Source organism: Giraffa tippelskirchi, chromosome 6 (assembly GCF_054371585.1).
Source record: "Giraffa tippelskirchi isolate mGirTip1 chromosome 6, T2T-mGirTip1v1.2.pri, whole genome shotgun sequence".
NCBI lineage: Eukaryota > Metazoa > Chordata > Mammalia > Artiodactyla > Giraffidae > Giraffa > Giraffa tippelskirchi.
In genome coordinates this window covers 79,326,985-79,343,274 of record NC_137280.1, presented here as the reverse complement: position 1 = coordinate 79,343,274, position 16,290 = coordinate 79,326,985, and the positions used below count along the sequence as shown (strand labels likewise).

The 16,290-nt window shown below is 35.0% G+C and overlaps 1 protein-coding gene and 1 long non-coding RNA gene across 13 annotated transcripts in view; both read left to right on the top strand.

Annotated features, from left to right (window-relative positions):
- Positions 1 to 10,447, top strand: part of CNOT6 (CCR4-NOT transcription complex subunit 6) — a 91,532-nt gene extending 81,085 nt beyond the window's left edge. For all 12 annotated transcript variants that reach the window (XM_081497578.1, XM_081497573.1, XM_081497570.1 and 9 more), the window contains 5 exons: positions 117 to 271; positions 988 to 1,142; positions 2,056 to 2,286; positions 4,262 to 4,464; positions 6,426 to 10,447. In XM_081497578.1, the coding sequence (XP_081353704.1) occupies positions 117 to 271; positions 988 to 1,142; positions 2,056 to 2,286; positions 4,262 to 4,464; positions 6,426 to 6,638 (957 nt within the window). In that variant the 3' untranslated portion in view covers positions 6,639 to 10,447. The remainder of the gene's footprint in view (positions 1 to 116; positions 272 to 987; positions 1,143 to 2,055; positions 2,287 to 4,261; positions 4,465 to 6,425) is intronic.
- A 1,512-nt stretch (positions 10,448 to 11,959) lies between these two features.
- LOC145509223 (uncharacterized) lies at positions 11,960 to 15,210 on the top strand. Its single transcript, XR_014055929.1, has 2 exons — positions 11,960 to 12,732; positions 14,185 to 15,210. It is a non-coding gene; the product is annotated as an uncharacterized LOC145509223 (long non-coding RNA).
- Positions 15,211 to 16,290: the final 1,080 nt, after the last annotated feature.

Here is a 16,290-nt window from a genome sequence, read left to right as displayed (position 1 = left end):
TTCATTCTTCAGATCAGTCTTTTGAATTTATTTTAAGGTCTCAAACTGTACATATAAAGATAATGCATAGGACTGGTTTTTGTCTTATGAAATAACTGCTGTTTACAATTTTTCAGGAAGTTGAAACAGAACAGTATTACAGTTTTTTTCTGGTAGAACTGAAAGAACGTGGCTATAATGGATTCTTTAGTCCTAAATCTAGAGCTAGGACAATGTCAGAACAAGAAAGAAAACATGTTGATGGCTGTGCAATATTCTTTAAAACAGAAAAGTAAGTCATCTTTCTTCTATTTTTTTGGTCCATGCCATGTGGGGATCTTAGTTCCCTGACCAGTGATCAAACCTGTTCCCCTGCAGTGGAACTCAGAGTCCTAACTACTGGACCACCAGGGAATTCCCTAGTCATCTTATTTCTTAAAAAGAAAATATTCTCTGTATTTGCAGGATGAGGGTCAAGGGAATGGAAATTAGTTGGCAACTAAGAGAATGAGACATCATATTATTTCTCAAGAAAACAATACTATGATTTAGAGGGTTTTGTTTTGATTCATCAGAAAAAGTATTTTTTGGAAGACATGTTGCAAGTTCTGCGGTTTTTTTCAGGTGTCTTCTAGGGTTTAACTCCAGTTGTTAATTGAAACACTTTGTAATTGCATTCCCTCTAGGATGGTAGAGAGATTCTTAAGTCCGTACTTTGGAAGAAAATTATTTTAAAATTGCAAGATGAAATATTCTAACATGAAACCTAAATAAAAGATGACTGCATTATCTTAGGTTGTAAAAGTTTTTCAAGATGTTATTTGTATCTGTGGCAGACTGAGAGCAACTGAAATGGACGTGGGAAGCTTGATGCTAAGTGTGGAGGATTTTCTGTAATGTAATTTACATGTCATCATATCTGTTAAGGAATTTGGGGGGAAATTGCATTTACCACAAAACGAATGTCTTGGTATTCCCAATTTTATATTTGTGTGTGTTTTGTTTTAGATTTACTTTGGTTCAGAAACACACTGTTGAATTTAATCAACTAGCAATGGCAAACTCAGAAGGGTCTGAAGCCATGCTGAACAGAGTAATGACAAAAGATAATATAGGAGTTGCTGTACTGCTAGAACTTCGAAAGGAATTGATTGAAATATCATGTGAGTAACCTTTTCACTTCCTATAAAATTTGGCCTCCAAAATGGAATAGAAGACAGAAAATGTTTCATATTAATACTCTTGTCTAATGCGTGAAGAAACTCAGAATTTAAATCTTTTCTAAAATCTCATATCCATTTTTCTCTACCACAAAGCTCAAGAAGAGGAAGCATTGCCTAGAAAAGTATTTCAAAAGGCAAAAGTATTTCAAAAGTATCTTAAAAGGCATAAAACAAGGTTTTTTCTTCTCGAGAATTTTTCACATAAAATGCTGAAGTAAATATTAGTTAAAATAACTGCTCAGAGAGAAGAATTCTGTACATTTAATACAATTTCCTGGCAACAGGGATATCTCTATGTTGACTTCTCTTCCTGACCTGCTTTTAGTCATTATTTTAAAGGTCTTAAGTCTTGTAGAAATGGACCACTTATTTCAAATTAAATGTGTATTTAGAGAGTGATCATCATGCTAAGAACTGAGACTTCTGTCACTGGAGCAGTTGGAAATGGGGATATTTAATCTGAGGGATAGAAAAGATGAAAGATGGAACTTAGTGACTGTTTTAAATATTTTTTAAGAAAAAGGATGTCTGTTTAATTTTGTGATGCTCAGTTTAGGACATCTAGAAGATCAGAAGTTTTAAGGAGCTGGAACTATTTAAAAACCAAGCTGTCCCAAATAGAATGGGCTCTCTCTGTTCCAAGAGTGAATACCCTGTGCTGGAAGTACTCCTCCTAGAGGTCAGATGTCTGTTTCTCAGGTTTGTTACAAAGGGTAGATCAGTCTTCAGATGGGAGATTTTCAACCAGATTTTAGCGTTCTTTTTTTTTATTCCCAGGACTCTGAGATATTACTTGCTTTCAGACCATGTGAGAATATATGGGCTTTGTTTCTTTTCTTTTTATCTAATATAGCTGGAAAGCCACATCTTGGAACAGAAAAGCAACTTATTCTCGTGGCTAATGCTCATATGCATTGGGACCCTGAATACTCTGATGTGAAATTGGTTCAAACGATGATGTTCCTCTCAGAAGTGAAGAATATTATTGATAAAGCCTCGAGAAGTCTCCAGTCCAGTGTTTTAGGAGAATTTGGAACTATTCCACTAGTGTTATGTGCAGATCTTAATTCTTTGCCGGACTCTGGTAAACAAAACAATGCTATCTTACATAGAACACTTACTGACTTAAAATGTTTTTGTAATGTGTTGTTTCTGATAATTCCAAATCTACTCAAAATGAAAATTCAGTTTATAGTGGCTGCTATCAATCAGGTTAAAAAAATTTTTTGTGTATGGAGTAGGGACACCATTTTGAAAATGAAATGGTATTATTACCACTTCATTATAAAATGAAATGGTATTATTACCATTTCATTATAAAATGAAATGGTAAATGGTAATGGTATTATCCTCTGGTACCTCCAGAGGAAAGATGTTAATCATCTTCAGAAAACACATGGGGATATTTTATTATCCCCATGTTATATGTATTGCAGACTCTGAAAATGTTATTAAGACAGACTCTGGGATTCCAGCAGGTGGTAATATAATCCAGTTTAAATTTGACCATATATCAATCTCAGATTTTGGTAGACTTGAGCAGAAACATGCTCCGCAGGTGGAAACTGAGACTTTTTTTTATTCGCACAGGTCAGACAGTGGTTTTTAACAAAAAAGGATCGAGAATGTTGATTTTTAGTCACAGAGTGGAAGAATACAGAAAGCCTTATTCTTAAACTTTTCCATAGATAGTACAGTGAATAACAACCATACTTTCTTGGATACTCAAGAGAACTTTTCCTTGGACTTACTTGCATGCATAAATGCATGCATTCACACACACATACACTTGGAGTAGTTAAATTCAGTAGCATATTGCTGCTATCACAATAGAGGAAAGACTAGATAATGAAATAAAATTTATGTTAAAATCTGTTTTCGGGGAAGTAAAGGTGCCTAAGATCCATAATTCTTTAGTCCGTCTCATCAAAGCCATCTGGGGATTACAGGAAAGTTCTCTATTTGCTTTTCATCCTCTTTAACTACAAAGTATGTAAGAGGCAAAGAGAGACTCTTGTCACATGATACAAATCTTAAGACTCATTTCTATGTTGCATTCTAATAACGAAACACATGGGAAAATGTCTAGTTTTGGTAACTGATTAAATGAAAGTTAAATATTTGCAGAGCCCACCTTAGGCCTGTGTGTGTGCTAAGTCACTTCTGTCGTGTCCAACTCTGCGATCCCATGGACTGTATCCCACCTGGCTCCTCTGTCCTTGGGGGTTCTCCAGGCAGGAATACTGGAATGGGTTGCCACACTCTCCTCCAGGGCATCTTCCCAACCCAGGGATTGAACTCAGGTCTCCCGCATTGCAGATGGATTTTTTACCATCTGAGCCACCAGGGAAGCCCCACCTTATGCTTAGCACACTGAAAAAATAGTGTCCAGAAATGGTGAGATGGCTCTGTCATTCTTTCATAGTTGGTCATTCACGTATTCATAATGAATCCTAATCTTGGTATTTCTACTAAACCTGAGCAGAAGCCTACATACTAACATGTTGATTGTGGTGTTGAATTTTTTTTAAAAGTAGAAAAACATGAATTTTTTTTTAAGAAATAGGAAACTGGGGACTTCCTTTCTGGTCCAGTGGTTAACACTTCGCCTTCCAATGCAGAGGGTGCAGGTTCGATCCCTGGTCGGGGAGCTAAGATCCCATATGGCCTATGGCCAAGAAACCAGGACATAAACAACATAAACAATATTGAAAAAAATTCAATGAAGACTTAAAAAAAAAAAAAAAGAAATAGGGAACTGGTTTAACAAATTCTATATGTCAGCCCTGTTGTATTACACAATTATTAAAAAACAATAATTGAGATGATGTAAGTTCATATGGTACAGTAAAGTGTAAAATATTGAGTAAAATATTCACTGTGATTAAAACCATGGAAAAATGTGTTTATACAAGTTTTGGCAAAGGTGGCAAGTAGTGAAACATTTTAAAAAGTGAGAACATGTGTGATTTAAAAGTTTACTATTGATTTATCTGTTATGTATTGCACATTGTATATTATACTTAACAGTGCAGAAAATACATATATATTCTTTATAGGTGTTGTAGAATATTTGAGCACTGGTGGAGTAGAAACAAATCATAAAGACTTTAAGGAACTGAGATACAATGAAAGTCTTACAAACTTCAGCTGTAATGGGAAAAATGGGACAACCAATGGAAGGATCACTCATGGCTTCAAGTTAAAGAGTGCCTATGAGAGTGGCCTGATGCCTTACACCAATTACACATTTGATTTTAAGGTGAGTTTTGAGATGAATAAACATTTAAAACTCCATTTCTTTTTTCAAGAGCATTTTATAATTTTGTGATGGTTTTAAATGTTAACACTCAGAATGGAATTAAGCCATCTCAAATTAGATGACAGCAGTATTCTTAGGTAGAATTCGGTGTGATTAGAATCCCACCTCTACTTTATAGATATTATTAGAATCATTTCCAGGGTTAGAAATCAGATGAAATGATGGTATTAAATCCTGAGTTACCTGTCATCTCTTTAGGGCATTTTTTTATTTTAATGGGCTCATTACTAACAGCTGGATATGCAGGACCATTGTATTTAATTTGATGTTAGTTTGATGTTCCGTTTCTTCTATTTCGGTTTAACTGAAACTGTACTATTTGAGAACCAAAATGTAACTTACTGTTAGCTGTTGTAAATTTTCTGATACATATATTGTTTATATGCCTTCTTATACAATTAATGGATTACAATATGGAGCTTTTTCCTTAGTAATTCTCATTTTTATTATCTGTGATTGTTTAGGACTTGTGTTCAACTGTCCTTTTTTTGCCATCTTTTGCATTTTTGCTCTCTTAAATCCTAGTTTTCCATTTCTAACCTGCTGAAAAAATAATCATTTAGGTTAGATTGTCTATTAGAATAGTGTAAATACTTGTGTTAACTGTTGCTTAATTTTAGAGGGGAGGGTTGTTTAGACTCCTTTGAGAAACTGTTGAAAACTAAAAAATTTTTTTATTTGGCTTTCGAGGATCTACAGAACTATAGATAATGATTTAACCCTGGGAAGAGATGAGTATGTATAGTTGAAGAGAGACTAGAGTAGACTGGGCAAAACTAACATGTAAATGATGTTAGTAACCAAAGAGGTGGAAAACCATGACAATACAGGAGCTTAAATGCCAAGGAAAGAAAGCCTTTCTAGGGAAAGAGGAGTGAGTGTTAAGCTTCAGAAAGATTTGCTCAGAGTTGCCTGTAGAGATGGTCAGAGCAACTCAAATACAATGAGTTGAAGAGTAACTGAGCAGTGAGAGAAAAAAACAGCTACAGATTTTCATTTCAAGGAGGTTGATGGCAGAAGAGGGGAGGATGATAACCAAAAGGCAGGAGAGATTAGAGGTGTTTCCCTTCTGACTACCATTACTGGTAGAAAGTTAGGAAGAGTTTAGAACGTGCTTAAATACTTTTGGCCAAGAGCATGTCAAGGACAGACTGTTAGTTACTGGAAAGAGAGGAGCAAACTGAGAGCAGCCTAGCTGTGTGCCGGATGCTGTGCCTGAGGGCTGTTGGAGGTATGGAGGGCAGAGATGCGCTTGGCCTTGGTGAGATCATGGTCTGCTGGGAAAGGCAGATCTCAGCCACACAAATGAGCATATAGTTACACTTCAGGGTGTGCATTAGCAAGGGAAAAAATCAGGTGGTAGGAGCTTTAAGTGGATGAGGGTAGGATTCCAGAAGGCCTTGGGAAAGTAATTAAACTTGGCACTTGAAGGTTAAGAAGGATTTAGCCAGGTGACAAATAGAAGAAAGTGTTCCAGACATGTGCAGAGGCCCTGGAGGAGGATAGAGCTTATCACCTACAGGAAATGTACCTCAGTTCACACCCCACTCCCCTACTTCCCCCAAAAGGGCTAGTATGGCAGTGGAGGAGAGAGCAAGGAAAAGGGTCACTAAAATTAAGTTAGGTTAAAGAAGCAGAGGCCATATCGTGAAGGATTCTTTAGGTCTCATTAGAGATTTTGAAACGATCTGGGTAAGAGGAAGAACGATTACCATCCCTAAGGTTTCTTCCTTCTCAGTTTGCGATGCCGTTTGATCTGTGTAATAACTGCCTTCTTCTAAGGCTAGTAGGTGTCTTTGTTTATCAAACATGACTAAGGATATGTCTTGAACGTTCTCAGTATTTCAGTGTCATTTTATGTGTCATTTTCTTAGTGTTTCTTTTTGCCTTCTGTTTTTCAGGGTATAATTGACTACATCTTCTATTCTAAACCTCAGCTGAACACTTTAGGCATCCTGGGACCTCTGGACCACCATTGGCTAGTTGAGAACAATATCAGCGGCTGCCCACACCCACTCATCCCCTCTGACCACTTCTCACTTTTTGCACAACTGGAGCTCTTACTGCCTTTCCTGCCCCAGGTTAATGGCATTCACCTTCCTGGCAGGAGGTAGTCAAGTACCTTCAGAGGATGACCTCAGTTTTACTCGTAAACTTGTAAAAATTCTGAATATAGGGGAGTGAAGTATGGCCACTAAGATTTGTTTATTTGTTTGTTTTTTCTTAATGATGATTTGAGTTTTCAATCTGATCATTTGATAAGGATATAGTATGAAAGCCAGGTGCTAGCAAACAAATTCTGAGCCCAGTATGCTTTATATACTGTTAGACAGGGATTGGTGTGTTTGCACCTATCTTTAATTTGTTGCAGATGTTTCTTCTATCCAATATAATATTTTCATGCCTTGAAATAGGAAACTGAACAGCATATTCTCTTTGCACAGAAATCTGTAGCACTACTTTTTTGAGGCCAGTAATAACATCCAGAGATCATTCTTCCATACTTTACTCCCTCCTTTTTCAGACTTGTTTGTAAAATATAAAATTTGAATTTAGCCTTTATGATTGTATATGATCCACAGAAGACCTGATTTATGAAATTTTGTACTAAAAAAATCAGATTTGGAAATGATTGTATTGTAATCTAAGGCTAAGTTTTTTTTTACCTGTTTCACGTGTTATAAAGCTTGTAAAAGAAGTTGCAACAGACTTTCTCTGCTGATGATTTGCACTGTTAGGGTTTTGTTAGCCCTTTTGTACTACTTTGTTTTTAAATTGAGAACATTGCTGTTTAAATTTAACTCTGTTTAAAGTTTAGGACATTTGCTTGGACCAGAGACAACTTACCTATGAATTCCTGGATTTTTACAAAAAACTATTTACCAGGACAGATAATCTGAGTAGTGAATGATCTGAAGGCATTTATGGACTGAATGTGTAATAGTTGATGTATGTACATTCTGATATTTTTAAATCCTTAACTTTTTTAAGTTAAAAAATTATGGCTGCTTAGGTACAGCTTCTTAACTCCTTTTTGAGACACTTCTTGTCCTATCTCCACTGTGCCTGCCTGAATTTGTTCCCACCAAGCACTGCCTGTGCATGCAGAGAAAATCTGTGCATCCTCTTTTGTATTTTTTAAATGCTGTTTAACATTTGTGAGAGTTTTATGAAAATCCTTTTGTATGAGCTGTGGGTTTTTTTCCATTGTGAAGCATTGAATACCGCATTTTGGAACATGTTCGTAGGGTGGGGATCCCTGGGTCTTTGTTCACCAGACCCAAGCACTGCTTCTTGGTGTCATTGCACAGTGCTGTTCATCACCCAGAGTACTACTATCATGTGAATTCTTTTTGTTTTCCATGTATTCCTTAGTTTCCATGTTTTTAAAAAATCATTCCCTTTTTTTAAAAAAAAAAGTAATTTTCCGTTTATGAAGCAGTATAAAATAAATGAGATGTATTTTCAAAACAGGTCCCTAAGACAATACTTCAGATCATTTTTAAAGTGACCAAGTCATTTTAATATGTCAACCAAGATAAAAGATATTATACCTTGTATTTTGCCTGTAGTGCCATTAGTAGAATAGAGATTAAAGCCAGCTTTAGCTTTGCAAAGTTAACTCCTATATGTTCTGTTCTCATTCATTCATTCTCTCAAAAAACAAATGAATTCAGAGGGAACTTGGTCTAACTGCTTTTGTTTCAGCTGCAGGCAGGGAAGCAAAAGGACACCATGTATCCAGTGAGCATTAAGAAGAGAAATTGTTGAATGTTAATAACAGTTTTTATACAGAGAATGAGTCATTTTGGATAATGACTTAAAATTTTATGAAAAATGTTCAGCACTTAAATGTGCTTATTCTAAGAGAAAATAAAATTACATACTGTTTAAGTAAAAGATTCTTTTTTTTTTTTCCTTTAAAAAAAAAATTCTACGAAAGGTTTTGATCTTGAATCTTTGTCTGGGACCTGGTTTTTCCTTTGAGGTTTGCTTTTTCTTTCTTTTCTTTTTTTTTTTTTTTAAGATTTTGTTGTGATAGTTTTTTATTTTTTGCTTTTTGTTTTAAGTTGTGCTGACACCAAACACATCTGGTTTATAATCAGTACATTGGAAAGCTGGTATTATTGATATAGAACCAATGCATAGCTTTCTTTAGGGTTTCTTTTTGGGTTTTTGTTTTTTGTAAAGTGTGAATAAAAGGTGTGTTTACTCATTTTTCCTAAACACTGTGTTGGTAGTGTGCATCATGACAATTTCCAGCAAAGGCAAGCTGGAGCTGGTTGGACTGATGAGATGAAGGAAACTGCTTGAGCTTTATGGAAGAAGGGGAGAAGCACTTACTCTGTTTTTAATGGAGGATGTATGCTTTTCATAGATGCTGAAACTAGAGTGCACTTGTTAGATGCTAAAGGTTTGAGCTTTACACAAAATATTTTCATCTGTATTTGTTATTGTCTACAAAATACTTTAATTTGGAACCAGCATACTAAGATATAATGGCTGGTTATGTCTTGAAAATATTTGTTCTTGCCTCTTCTAGGCATTCTGCATTCTGTGGTTCAGTTTGAACAGCTTTTCCACCTTATTAGATAGTGATAAATTGAACCAGGAGGGTAGATTTACAACCATAACCTTCAAAAGAGAAAAAAATATATTTTCAGTCTATAAGGAATAAATGATCACACCAAAATAGACTGAAACTTTGGTTAAGCAAGGTTTGTGTTTTAAATATTTTCTGTGTCCTGGATAATTTCCAGTAATCCGTACTCCCTAAAATGCAGTTAAAAAAAAAAAGAAACTAGTATGTTTTCACAGTATAGGTTTTCTTCAAAAATTCTGTAACAATAATATGGTGTTGCCATAATGTAATTTCAGTGTTCTTACAGGATAAATCCATCTTATGAGTATTTTGCAGAAAATTTGGGGTATATTTTCTTTTTAATGATCAGGAATTCAGAGGTGCTCAATTCCTTGTAAAATCTCTTGAAGTACAGTTTACGGTATTAGTGGCTGATTATTTATGCTTTAAGAATTTAAATAATGTTCATCAAAATTAACTTAGGACATAGTTTTAAGTTGTAGAAATAAATTGTTGATTACAACTTAACAGTCCTAGAAGATAAGCAGGGAACAACTCCAAGAAATGTTTTCTATTTTACTTGATTTGGTGACGACCAGGAAAATTTGAGTTAGCACTTTGAAAACTAAGGACATGATTAAATTGGGTGGAATGCACTTCTAAATGTTGAAATTAAAATTTCAGAGCTCTTCTAAGATGTCAAGTTTTCAATAATAAATTTAAGTTTTAGTATTCCACTTTTTACTACTTAAACTTACAGAATTTCCATAGTAACTTTTAAGGTTTGGGGGTTATGCTATATAAGTACAAGAACCATCCTGGGCAAAACAACAATTTACAGCAGACTTGTTCTTTTAATGAAACAATAAGAATACCCAGTAGAGATGCTGCAGAGAATTCAAAGAACCTTTATAGCAAGTGTTTATCCCCCACTTGTAAACAGTGTTTTAAGATGTTCACTTTGCTCTTTTCGGTTACGTAAATTTTAGTAACCGTTCTATTGAAATAGTGTCTAAAATAGAGTATCTAGTCTTTATTCACAGTACATTATATTATGTAATGCACTGGACTAACTTTTGTTTACCATTCATGTAACAAAACCCAGCACGTTATCTGCACTAAACTCAAGGAATGTCCCATTTGCCTAGGCAGCTCTTTAATAAGGGTAATGGGAAACCGAATATGACCTATGGACTGGTGGTAACAAGGGCTTTTACTGTTCTTTTCAGTGGAAACTTCATTGTAACTAGCTAGTATTATATTTATATACAGGGTCTCTTTTCTTTACTGATGTATTTTCCTACTCATAGCCAACCAATAAATTCAACTATCTGTTTCAAATATTTTTAAAGTGTAATTTGTATAGCTGTAGTACTGAGGTTTGAGGAGATACATGTTAATCAGCAGACCACCTATTTAAAATTCTGAGATATCTGGAACAGAGTTGTAACTCTTTGAGAGGGAAGAGTGGACAGGGCCGTGATGTGGGGAGATGGTGTAAAATTAAGGATCTCCTTATTGTTGTGTTATCCTGTGTAACACATCTTTGCCAAAGGTCAATTTTATATTTAGGCAACTGATGGTCCTTTTGCATTTAGGATTTTTGTTGTTGTTACCATATACCTCATAGCATAAGAAATGGGCTCATGTGTCTTTCATCCTTTGGAATGAGCTTGACATATTTTGAATAAATGCTTTTAAATACAAGAGCAAACATTGTATTGGTGGGGTTATACTAATTAATTAAATGTTTTAATTGTTACATGTATATTTTGTTGTATATATAAACTTTTAAAATGTCTGATTTCTCAGCTCTTCAGAGCATTACGTCTATTTACTTTTTAGAAACTACTTCTTTAATAAATCAATGTAAAGTTTTTATGTAGAGGCTGGGAAAAAAATCCTTTAAAAATACAGCACAATTTAGATAAAATGTTTGCTGAGATGTCCAGTTTTTAAAGCAGGCATTTTCTACATAATCCTTAATATATAATTTTACCTCTATAACAGAAGAATTTTGCTAGATATGAAGAAAGATCTCTGGGATTACAAGGTGACTGAAGACCAGCTTCTACAGTTACTTTAGCAACATTAACATTTTAAATCAAATGAGTAGGGAGATGTCCATTTTCTCATTTTCTTTGAACTGCACACTTCAAATAACTCGAATCTATTCAAAAGCTATTGAATTATTTTGGGCCTGTCATGAGAAACTTTGTTCTCTATACCAACATGACTGTAAGTGATCCCAAGAGCTCTTACTGCCAGATACTTTTCAGGCTTACCAGTAAAGTGAGTTTAAGCTATGGGGTCTCCAGAGACTGCTTCATTAATTAATTAATTAATGGCTTTTGACTGTCATCCCTGTAGCCCTGGTGATTTTGGTATCTCCCCTTCATGGCAATCCTGCTAGTAATTTTTTTTCCCCAAGCTTTGTGTAATTCTTGAAAGTATGGTCCATGAAAGACATTGAAAAGGGATGCTGGTGTGATCAAATTCAGGCAGAAGAAATCTGCAAAATCGTCAGACTTGCTTTCCTTTTAATATTCATAGTGATGAGGATGTGAGGGGTATGTGCTCACATTCCAAGCTTTATATGGGAAATAACTTTCTCCCCTCTCCATTAACATGATGCTTCCTAGTGGTGACTTTGAACAGACCTGATGAGTGAGAGAACTGTGTGTACTTGGTCTCATTTGATGAATCAGTTTTCATTAATCTACTTTTCCTGCTATACTGATCAACGTGACTAGTACTATACTGATCAGTGGGCTTCCCTGGTAGCTCAAACGGTGAAGAATCTGCCTGCAACTTAAGAGACCCGGGTTCGATCCCTGGGTCAGGAAGATCCCCTGGAGAAGGGAATGGCAACCCACTCCAGTATTCTTGCCTGGAGAATTCCATGGACAGAAGAGCCTTGTGGGCTATAGTCCATGGGGTTGCAAAGAGTCAGACACTACTGAGTGACTAACACATACATACATACTGATCAATACTTATTTAGAATTGCTTCTTTTCGACCCTATGTTTACATTGGAAATAGAGATTTATCAGACATGTCCTCTGGCTTTAAGTTGTTCATGGGTCATTATAATCTAGTGTAATATGTGCTAAAGATATACCAGGTATGAAGGGAGCAAATTTCTGTCTACATGGGTCAATAAAGTCTTCCAGAGGTGACTATCAAGCTGGTTTTAAAGGACTAAGAGCTTGTTTACTGTATGACTAATAGGAGCTGTATTAATTAACATGTGTTATGTTAACACGGTGAGGATCTTTCAGTGGAAAGTGCCCTAGTGTATTGTCTGGAACACAGTGGGCATCTTTGAACTTTGAAGCATGTACTGAAGTTTGAATTTCATCCTGTAGGTGGTGGTAAAGAGCCACAAAGGATTTTCAATGGGAGTAGCATTACCCAGTTTGTGTTCTAGAAAGGTCCTTCTAGCAGTACCGTGGAGGGTGAATTAAAACAATGACTGTTAGCTGGTTCTCTTGTGGTCCATTTGTCAGATGATAAGCTGAGGAGAGATTGCAGGGCAGTAAGAGTAGCAAGGAGATTTGACATATTTAGGAAATAGAATCAGTGAGAAACTTGATTCCTGCTTTACTTGTGGGAGAAAAGACAGGTAAGTGAATTTTGTCCATTCATTCATTATTTCCATTAGAAAAACCCTGACTCAATATCTCTTATGTCTTTACCACCAAGGCCCTTATTTTTCAGGCCCTTTACTGGCCTGACAACATTTAGTCAAACATTTTTTTCTCAAGTTTCATTTTACTTCATTTCCAATTATAATTCATTCAGATTTTAGTCTGCAGAAGAGATCCAGTGTGCCTCTACCAGACAGTTAAGTAATTCTGGAAAATAATAGAAGATAGCACTTGATGCTAATTTGATTGTTTTAGCCTGTTTCCTCTAGGCTTTTTATGTCCTTGGAAAATGCCGTATGTATAAAAAGACTTTTTTAAATCTAGATTACTAGGTAAGATTATTCTTTAAAAGATATTTCAATAAAAGAACCCTTAACATGGAAGGAATCCAGCCATTCTAAACCCACTTGTTTCCCCTCATGCAATGAATTAGACTGTTCAATATGGTACCTTCTAACCACATGGTGTTTGAGCACTTGAAATATGGCTAGTGTGAATGGAGCTGTAAAATGCTTTCTGTTAAATGAAACAATTTTGATAGGACCATATTTCCCTTTATCTCTTGCACTGTGCTTGTTCATACTACACATAAACACATCACCAGTTGAAGTCAAAGAACTGGTTCTAACAATGATTTACTAACCAAAGTAATAATGTGTTCATCTGAATGCTTCATGCAAGCAGCACAAGCCACTGCCTTTGTGAATCACAATTGGTAATTGAGATACCTATATTCATTTTGATATCATTAAATTATTTTTTCTAGTTCAAAAATAAATATGAACACATTGCTAAATTTAAAATCAGTTCTACTAATATAGAACTGAGCTAGTACCACAACTGGAAAAGACTGTGAGATATAAATTTTACAGTGAAATATTAATAATAATTTTTTTACCAGAAAAAACTTTTATGCAAAAAAAATGTAATAAAATGAACAATATTAAGATATATTTTGTTCAAATGCATATTGGGTTTAGTGTTTTAACAGTCAAAAAAGTATGGATGAAATTAATCACCTGAAATTAGAATTGAAAGTCCAACAGAGTAAGAGGATAAGAACTTATATACTTGGCTAGCTAAAAAAGATCTTGTACTCTAGCAAAGAAAAAACATTTTTGATGAGTTTATGGTTTATATTATGGAAATCTTGTTGGAAATTGCGGAAAAGATAATGTTTTACAAAAATGAAATATATTCAGTTAAGCAGATTACCTATAGATTATAAGACCTTTCTGATAGTACTAAAGATTAGTTAATTCAAAATTGAAAGTACTGGGTTGCCCCAAATGTTTGGGTTTTTCCTTAAGATGTTACAGAAAAACCTGAATGAACTTCTGGGCCAACCCAATATTTTTTTTAGCTTTAGATGAACTATGATGTAAAAGACACTGCTCAGTTAACACTTCGTATGCTTTGTCTTAAAGGTGAATTCTCAGCCTAAAAAGAATCACTTGTGGCATGTTTTTGCATCTTTGACATCTGCTGAAGAATTTTGCTAGATATGAAGAAAGAGGTTTCTATCACTACAGAAAGTGTTTCTGCTATGTCAGGTTAAAAGCCTGGATTTCTGATGATTTTTTTAATAAGCCTGGATTTCTTTTACTGTTTTGTTTCATCTAGTGATGCTTATTGCAAATAAGTTTTCTGAAACAGACTCTTTGAAGAGCGTCACGATTGTTAAAACTTGATTGGTATATAGTTTCAAATCCAAGTGCCATAACCAGTTTGTGATAAAAGACAATTTAATGATCTTGTCTTTCTTAATGCTCATTGGTTGAGTTGTTAATTTCTAACAATGATTTATTGTTCTGTTAATCCCAGTTTTGGATTTTCTTGCCAAATATCCAGTAATCAAAAGCAAAACATGTCAGTATAATACACATTTTTTTGCCTATATCACAGAGTATATTAGTAAACCAATACTGAAACTCCAAGGAAAGGAAAAACCTGTCACATTCACAGCCAGGTACAAAAATTTATGTTGAAGCATCATGATACAGATCAAGAAATGCTGATTGTGCATACTTTCTGACATTATGTAAAAATTTTCATGGTAATCAGGCATCTTGTAAATTTGCAACAAAAGCTACCAGAAAAATTTGAAGAACACTGTTGATATTAAAGAAGTTTAGAGTTTCTTTACAAATTATGCAAATACCTTTTAAAATTTGATTTACTTTAGAGTTGACAAGGATTGGTAATTGAAAAGTTACTAATTTGGAGAAAAATTGATAACCTTTTGCTAAAAAGTTAAATAGGTTCTTCTAAAAAATATTTGTTACTATGGATCCAAAAAGAATGTCTTAATGATTTTCAAGTAGTTGATTCAGTTGTAGGAAAACAAGTATGTTTCAAGAAATTTGGATATACGAGTCTTCTTTTTCAACTATGAACTCAATTATGAAATTGAGAGCAAAATTTATAAAAACTTAAAGTGTTACACTGGAAAATACTTAACTCAAAAAGGAATAAATGAACAACAACAAAAAAAGCATGAGACACTGAATAAAAGTAAAATGGTGGACCTAAGTCCAATAATATTAAATGTGAATGGATTGCTCCTATCAAAACACAAAAGATCAGACTGGGTAAAGATAAACATGATCCAACTATTTGCTGTGTATAGGAGACATACTGTAGATTTAAAGATACAAATAGTGAAAGTAAAAGGATGGGAAAAGGTGTCAGGCAAACAGACTATCAGAAAGTTAGAGTGGCTACGCTAACATATAATAGGCTTAAAAACAAAATATGTTATTAGAAATAAAAGGGGGCATTTTAAAACAATGAGCAGCACCAATGATAAGCACCTCCAAACTACATGAAGCAAACTGACGGGATAATGGACAATTCAACAGTGATAGTTGGACACTGTAATTATTGTTGCTGTTTAGTCACTAAGTTTTGTCAGATTCTTTGTGACCCCATGGACTGTACCCCACCAAGTTCCTCTGTCCATGGGGTTTTCCAGGCAAGAATACTGGAATGGATTGCCATTTTCTTCTCCAGGGGCTTGCAGGCAGATTCTTTACCACTGAGCTACAAGGGAAGCCCAGACACTTTTAATACCCCACTCCCTGGTGGCTCAGATGGTAAAGAATCTGCCTGCAATGCAGGAGACCTCGGTTTGATCCCTGGATTGGTAAGATCCCCTGGGGAAGGGAATGGCTACCCACCCACTCTAGTATTCTTGCCTAGAGAATTCCATGGATCACAAAGAGTCAGACACGACTGAGCAACTAACACACTTTCAATGGATAGAACCAGGGAGATCAACAAACAGGAGACTTGAACAACACTGCAAGGCAACTAGATCTAACAGGTACTTGTAGAACACTCCACACCAGAATACATGTTCTTCTCAAGTGCACATGGGACTTCAATATTCCATAGGCTACATCAAAAACATGCTTCAAAATTTTAAAAGAACTAAAATGAAAAGTACATTCTCCAATCATAATGAAGTTAGATAGTTTGGAAATGTATGGAACTTTGGACATATATGGGAATTAAACAATACACTCCTAAAA